General features: G+C 42.0%; 1 protein-coding gene across 1 annotated transcript; it reads left to right on the forward strand.

Moving 5' to 3' along the window:
• Positions 1-6,412: 6,412 nt before the first annotated feature.
• LOC138883891 (uncharacterized) lies at positions 6,413-7,114 on the forward strand. Its single transcript, XM_070164609.1, has one exon. It carries the CDS (start codon positions 6,413-6,415, stop codon positions 7,112-7,114), a length of 702 nt encoding a protein of 233 aa, XP_070020710.1.
• Positions 7,115-8,674: the final 1,560 nt, after the last annotated feature.

An 8,674-nucleotide genomic window follows, 5' to 3' on the forward strand; every position in this document is an offset into this window, starting at 1 on the left:
ATATGTGTTTATTGTTAAGTTCTTCAATTTGGTTTTCTTTACTGGACTCTGTTCATGTTCTTGCTAAATGTGTTCATCTACCGCTTCTTAAGTTTGTATCACTTTTTCTTTTGAACTTGTTTAAGTTCTGAGTTTTTCTCAACACATGTTCTCTATGCTCTTAACTGTGTATCATGTCTGTTTGTTTCTCATGGGTCTCTGAGAGACCTCTGAGTCTGTTTCAATGGCTCGCCTTCTCACCTCTGTGTCTGATTCAAGTGGAAGCCCTAGTATTTGGGGTTTTCTATGGCAAGTTTGATTTTGTGATCGGGTTAGGGTTCTACTTTGGGACCCTGGATTGTCAGACTCATTATGAGTCTACAAACTGAATTTGTACCCCTTTGCTTATGATTCTGAACCTTTCTATGTTAGACTCTTTTCTTAGTAACATGACAGTTCCTTCTTAATTCACATATTTGTGTGCTTTATATATGAGAAACTCTACTTTCAAAAGGTTTTTACCAACTAATGATTGATTCTGAAATCCTCTAATGGGGGTTTGATTGATTGTTACTGATTTTCTTTGATTGAACCTCCTTTACCTTTTTCTGACTTAGTTCATTCGAATTGAACTTGTAATTTCGATTCCCCTGGCTGTTTGATTGATTCCCTTTCCTTATTTTTCACAAACCGTGTACCATTGGACTTTTACCTTAAATAAACCTTGTGTATGTACTTCTTGTATTACTTTGGAAAAGATTTTAATCTAATTCTTTCCTTAATTGTCTTCTACCTGTTTGAAATCAGAATCCCTTAACTGAAGGGAGATTCTGTGTGATTGATTGCAAACTATTCCCTTACCTTTTCTTACTTATTTTCTGCACTATAAAAGGGGCATGGCCCTTCTGCACTTAGACACCTTGAACCTTCAGTTCAACACTTTACACACACCCCTCAATTACAATACTCTTTCAACATTCTACTCTCTTCTGAGATCTTTTGTACTGCTTGCTTGCAATTTGGTTTACAAGACTTCAACTTTCACTTATTTGTTTCCTGAAACTGGTATGCCTTAATTTCGATTTCAGCACCATCCCTATGTGTTTATTTTACAATTGCTATACTCCTGTCTACTTTGCTATTCATGTTATGTATTGAATAAGCTACTCTCTCTTTGCATCTGCTGTTTGTTATGAACTCCCTATACCCCTACCCCCTTCTATGTGTTTGAGTTAAGGTTCATGGCCTGACAGCATCCAAATTGCTGCTTAGGTCTGAACCTGATCCTCAATGGATCCCAACTCTAAAAAATGTGGCTAATAGGCTAGTCAGGGGTGTACCAACACTCCTGATTGTTGGGCATGACCACTAGCCTGCCATGTCTCTCCCTAATTCCCCCTCTATGCACTTACACTTACTCTTGGATTCTAAGTTCTGCCCCCTCTTATGAGCCTTACTTTGGGACCTTGAGTTCCCTCTGAACTTGGACATCTGAGGGCTGACATTTCAACACTGCACTATGCTCTTAATTCTGCAATATATTTGGGTTGTAAGCACTGCCCGGAGTCCATTTGAGACTTTTGAGGAACTTTGACACATCCCAAATAAGAGAAGGCTTTGGAAACCTAATCCCGGAAGTTAGTTCACCTCATATTGTTGGACCTTGAGTCTGAATTAGGCTCATTGGTTGTAGCTTAATTTCTAATGTAATTTTACTTTTCTTAATTCATTCTGCTCTGTAATATGTTGTAATAACTTATGGGGTTCTAGTGAAAGGGGAGGGTCACTTATATATGCCAAGGGTAGACAACATGCTCATAGATATTACTATTTACAAGCTCTGCACTTACGTATGTCATATAGAAATCTTGCCTATAATTTCTACACTTTTGCATATCATATAGAAATCTTGCCTATAAGTTTTCTGCATTTCCGCATCAGAAACCCAGCCTATAGTCTTCTATATTCATGCACGTCATATAGAAATCCTGCCTATAAGTTTTCTGTATACATGCACGTCATATAGAAATCCTGCCTATAGTTTTCTGCATTCATACACGTCATATAGAAATCCTGCCTATAGTTTCTGCATTTTTGCATTTTACATCTATCATTAGGCAAACAGTTATAGGTTAAGTAATAATAAGTTTCATTCTAGATACCATGTCTATAGGACTCCTGCACTTTTATAATCGTATTAAAATCAACAACGCCTAGAAGTCATGCCTATAGGAGTAATCAGTTCAATCTGAATCGTTTATTTCATCTAGCCTAAAATCAGTGGTCACGTCGTTTAACGTCTGCAAAACTTATGTGTTTTCTACAATCAGTAAGCCTTCTTTAAAATTGGAGTAAGCACTGTTAGATATCATGCCTATCAGTCTCACTTAGGCAAACCATTAGGTAATTGATTAACTGCATTAGTCTTTAATAAATTACAACCAGGGAAGGCTAATTCGGACTCCTCATCTGAGAAATATGTGATGAATTAGCCTATCTTACGCTTTAATTTGATTTCAGACCATAACCAGTACTTGTAAGTCATGCTAGCCAATTTGTCTCCTTAAATGAGGAGGCATGTTTGAGCCCTTTAAACTGTTATGTGTTCTCCCCATACCTACCTTATATGTTTTGATTGTCGCCCTAGAATTTTGTCCTTTTAAAACTCTGAAAACCAAATCTCCCTTCCCTTTAGGACTAGTAGTCCCAAATGCCTCCGGAACTGATAGGATTGGGGCGGGTACTAGCATGCAATAAGTAATGACACCATTCTGTGCTTTACTACCTTAACGGGATGGGAAGGGTAGATATGGATATGATGACCGGTGCGCTAATACCACGTGCAACCCCTCTTTTGAGGAGCGATTGCCGGGTATTGCATTGATGTGATTCATATTCTTTGTAAAGCTAGGACCCCATCTCTTTTAACTTGTTTTATTGTCTGAGCTATTTCTGCTTTCCTTATTCTCTCCAAACTTTCAATTTGCTTGCAATAATATGTGAAAATTTCCTTCTATTCAAGGCCCTTAATTGCTTATTTGATTATGTGAAGTCACAATTGTAACATGACCGGGCAACACACTAGTAGATCTTGAGGGGTGCCTAACATCTTCCCCTCGAGATAATTTCTAGCCCTTACCCAAACTCTGGTTCTTCAAACTCAAACCCTTCTTAGTGTTCTAATGCACTTAATCATTAGGTGGTGACTCTTCAAGTTCCAAAACCCAATTCCCAAGAGGGAACGAGTTGTCCTCCCAAATGTCACAAGCCCGTTTTCACGAGAAAAAGGGGGCGCGACAGTGTGGAGACTCTGTTGGGGATATTTCTTTTAAGCTTTTACTATTTCATGTTATTTGTGACTTTACTGCTTCTTCATTGCCTTTATTTAATGTCTTTATTTCTCTTCTATTACGAAACTGACCTGGCTCCTTGTTTCTTTTCTTTAATGCTTTCTTTTACTGATTTCCTTCAATACTGTTGTAATTATGAGCAATTATTGTAATCATTCCTTTATGAACGTGCAAATACATGACAACTTATAACTGCATATTCAACATCATATTCCACTCATGCCAAACAAAATACCATAGCAACACTTATAATGAGTGGTTGCGCCCTTCCGATATCATTACCCCTAAATTTGGCAAAGACGTATTTGCGGTAAAACTAGTCGATCAATGGTGTAGTCGATGGTTCCATGCCTTTCCCACTTGAGTTGTCCGCTCGAGGGTACCAGTCTAATACCTTATAGAAACCCTACTCTGTTCAATTGTGCATGCATCACTGTTAAAACCTAGCTGAGTCAGTTATGTTGTCCACATAATGACTCTTTAAGATAGCCTTGTCCAAAGTCCACTAGGTTCCCTGGGAACCCAAACGGACGTTACCATATTCTGTGTATTTATTTGGAGAACTAAATGCTGCTTATGCTAATTATTGGTTTAAATAGTCGAATCTAGCGGGATAAGGGTCTAACACTTTGTTTTGCAGAAATGAGGCATGAAGTCCCCAGATTTGGCATGATCACCAACATCCACCCAAGGTTGCTAAGCTGGTGGGAGGATATTAACTCCAGTGATTAGGCCCTTGTCTAGAAATACCTAGGAAATTTTCCTTCTCTCCTGGAGTTCCAACCCAACAACAAAATCATAGAAGCTGCTACTCTGTTTTGGGACTGTGATAGGTCTATGTTTTCACTTCGGGGAGATTGAGATGACACCTCTGCTCGAGGAAATAGGAGGACTAACTGGTATTCTGTAGGAGACTCCGGGTTTGCTTATGCTGGAAAATCGCAAGGGTAGAGGTTTTCTCAAAATGATGGGACTAAAGAAAAACACAGACTTGACCTGTTTGAAGGATTCCTACATTCCTTTCGACTATCTGTACGAAAGGTACGACCATAGTAAGTCCTACCGCATTTACCTAGATGAATTCATCCTCACCTCATTGGGGAATATCCACAGAAGGGTCTTTGTCTTTATGTTCTGCTTCTTGGGGATGATAGTATTTCCTATGAAGAAAGCAAGGATTCATACCAGGCTAGCTATGGTCACTAAAACCTTAATGGAGGGAATTGGTGGGAAACCCTTTAGCATAGTGCCCATGATAGTTACAGAAATGTACCGAGCCTTGGAAAAGTGACAATAAGGAGCCCCACACTTCGAAGGCTGCAACTTGCTACTCCAGCTCTGGCTCATGGAGCATCTCCAAAGGGGTGAATATCGGCAAGAGATTCAGCGGAGAGACTGGGATGATCATATAGCCTTCCATCAACCAAGGCGAATGAACTACTTGCCCGACATGTTTGCTCAGCCAAAAAATGCTAAAGGATGGGTGGAGCTGTTTGAAAATCTGACTGAGGATCAAATACAATGGATGTTCGAATGGTTCCCTACTGACGAGTTCATCGCCCGATCCAGGGATACCGTTTCTGATACTGATCGGTTTAAGAGGAACCTACCCTTATGTCCCCCTCCGGGTCATGAGACAGGCTGGTAGGAAGCAGGTTATACCAAGGGTCGACAAGATGAGTCACTTCCGGGCTGATTTCCAAGCTGATGACAATCCTTATAAGTGCCAAGCTCAGCATATGTGGTATTGCAAGATCATCATGAGAAGAGATACTATCAAGCTAGACAAATACCACGTTGGCTGTACCCCATACTATTCGGGATGGCTGGAGGATAATCACAATGGTCTAGGCCAACCTGGGTTTGTTCGAGGTCACAGGATCATCGATGAAAAGGCTGAAGCACAGGTCAAGTACAACCAATTGCGCAAGAGGATACTGAAATGCGAAAGTGAGCACCGAGAGATTCAAGAAGCCCATCAAAAGTTGATTGAAGAATGGAAAGATATGGCTGTCAGCGCGAACAAGTGACTAGGGTATTTGGAGTGGGGTTTAGTGGAATTGGAAAGGAAGTTCATCCAGAGAATTGAAAACTGCCAGAACGCTGAGGGAAATGAAGGAGGACACTTGGCTAGAGCCTATTTATTGCTGGGACTACGTGAGCTGGTGAAGCTGTTCGATGGAGCTAAAGATGCCGAGTCTGGGGAAGGTCCTTCTGGGACCAAGTAGTGAGGAGTATTTTCTTTTATTTTAAAAATGTAATAAGGCCAACAACCATTAGTAACATTTTATTTTTTCGCTATTTTAGTTTTATTTTGGGATTCGCCTTATTTTTTATCAATAAAATGAGGCATTTATAAGTTCTCCAAATCAACTTGTAGCTAGGCCTACCTCGGGCACAACGACGCTCCCAAATTAGGACACGATTTATATTCTTGTACTATGTGTTTAAATATTGCAACGTTTTCTTCTCATAATCCGCACTAACTTGCTACCTTTTTTGTTTTTACCTTTTGTTTATTCCCCTCCCCAAAGGTTAGTTCGTGAACTCTGGCATCGTCATCATAATCCACAAGATCTAAGGGCCCTCCACCTTTTCCTCCTCTGAGTCCTATCAGAAACAAGAACAAGGGAAAGATGGAAGATTTGAGCAACATCAGAAAGGAGAACTCAGTTGAAAGGGTAGAGGTTCCTTAGGGTATTCAGGCTTCCAAGGAAAGTGCCTCCCAGCTCGAACAGATGGAAGATTTGAGCAACATCAGAAAGGAGAACTCAGTTAAAGGGTAGAGGTTCCTTTGGGTATTTAGGTTTCCAAGGAAAGTGCCTCCCAGCTCGAACATAAGTTATTCAAGTTTCAGGGAGAACTGGACCAAGTTCGGAACTTGGCAAATTTATCATTTTCCCTCACTACCCCAAATGTCAACTTTGCCAACACTCAAAACCCCACAAAGCATCCCGAAACCACAAAACCAACCTGCTCCCTATCACCACTGCAACACATGCCACACTTCAGATAATACCCCACTGCTCATTCCTGAACCACTAAACTCCACAAATGATCATCCCCACAACACCCCCATCTATATGGAAACCACACCACACTGTACTCAACCTATTTCAAGCACACCGGAGTCTGACTCTCTTATCAAGAATCTATTCGCGGAACTCAAGAAGCTGACTAGCCCAGTTCAGGGTGTCGAAGGAAGCAAGGGGATTGAGGGACTGAATTACGAGGACCTTTGCATTCAGCCAGATGTCGAACTTCCTGAGGGATACAAACCTCCCAAGTTCGAGATGTTTGATGGCACGAGGGATCCCAGAGTCCATTTGAGGACGTACTGCGACAAGCTGGTCAGAGTAGGAATGGATGAAAAGATTCGCATGAAACTCTTTATGAGAAGTCTAAAAGGAGATGCTTTGTCTTGGTACATCAAACAAGACCCTAGGAAGTGGTCAAATTGGGTAAGTATGGCATCCGATTTCATGGACAGGTCCAGGTTCAACGCGGAAAATGCACCAGACGTGTTCTACATCCAGAACTTAAAGAAGAACTCCTCGGAGACATTCCGTAAGTATGCTACTCGTTGGAGATTAGAAGCCGCTAAGGTCAGACCGGCTTTAGAAGAAGAACAAATGAACAGGTTTTTCGTCCGAGCTCAAGACCCACAATACTATGAAAGGTTAATGCTGATTGAAAACCAAAAAATTTCCGACATCATCAAGCTAGAGGAAAGGATCGAGGAAGGTATCAAAAGTGGTATGGTCACTATCTTTGAAGCTTTGTAGGCCACCAACAAGGCTCTACAGTCTGGTGGCACGTCTAAGAAAAGGGACGTTAGCACTGTGATGGTTGCACAAAGAACAAAGTCCATAATTGAATACCAAACCTACCCAATACCTCCACTCACATATCAACCTACCCCAAATTACAAAGAACCCTCGCCCTCTTACCAAACTCCACCACCTACTTACCAATCACCTCCACCTCCCACATGTCAGCCCACTTTGACTAGATATTCCCAACCCGCACATGTCTATCAAGCCTACAATACTCAACCCTCTCACTATCAACCACCTCCCACCCGCCAAAACGTTCCTAGACCACGACCAAACATCGACCGCAGACCCCCCAAATAGTATACCGCCATTGCCGAACCTATCGACCAGCTGTATGAAAGGCTCAAAGCTTTTGGTTACATCGCCCCCATCCCTACCGTAAACCCCGAAAACCCCTCCTAATGGGTCAACCCAAACAAATCTTGTGCATACCATTCCAGCATGAAGGGGCATACCATTGATGAGTGCCTCTCTCTAAAGGATAAGATCCAAGCTTTGATTGACAACAGGATCATCATAGCAAAGGAGCCAGCTCTGAATGTCCGCGACAACCCTCTGCCTGACCACAAGGGTAGGGACGTTCACATGATTAAGATAGAGGACGATTGAGACCCCAAAGGGTCGATCAAATTGATTGCTGAAGGTGACGAGCCAAAGGAACCAATGATCATACTCAATCCGATAGTGGTCCAGATCTAGCCTTATGTAAACGTTGAAGTAGATATGTTCATACCACTTGAATTCGAAGCACCTTCTTCTGCAAAGATGCCAGGAACTATTGAGGTTGAGTTTGGGTCTCCAAAGACACCTGTACTATTCGAAGTGGCTGTGTTACCATCCAAGGCAAAGTTACCCATCCCGATGGCCATGATAGCCATAACACCATTCCACCCAAAGGCCATACCATGGGATTACACCGCCGAGGCAAGAAGGAAAGGGAAAACCAAATCTGGAGAAGCAATTGAAGCACAGGGTATGACAAGAATCGGTAGGGTTTATATCCCAGAACACCTAGCCGAGTCCAGTAAACAGGCCTCTGGACGACTAACTGTCACTGAAACTGGGCCTGATGATCTCTAGAGGAAGATACAAGCCAAAGAGTATTCGGTCATTGATCATTTGAACAAAACGCCAGCCCAGATCTCTATCTTGGGTCTGCTACAAAGCTCTGACGCACATAAAAATGCCTTATTTAAGGTGCTGAGCGAAGCATATGTACCCAACAACATAATTGGAGGAGAAATGGCAAACATGATGGGGCACGTATTGGAGAGTCACAAGATCACTTTCCACGAAGATGAGCTTCCACCTGAAGGGTTGAGCCACAACAAGGCCTTGCCCATCACTGTGCAGCGCGAAGATCATTTCATCACCAGAGTCCTGATTGACAGAGGGTCCAGCCTCAATATTTGTCTATTGGTGACTCTCAAAACATTGGGAAAGAGCCTGCATGAGATCAAGGATGGAGCCATCAATGTCAAAGCTTTCGATGGATCCTAAAGGTCCACT

The sequence above is a fragment of the Nicotiana sylvestris genome, chromosome 12, assembly GCF_000393655.2.
Source record: "Nicotiana sylvestris chromosome 12, ASM39365v2, whole genome shotgun sequence".
NCBI lineage: Eukaryota > Viridiplantae > Streptophyta > Magnoliopsida > Solanales > Solanaceae > Nicotiana > Nicotiana sylvestris.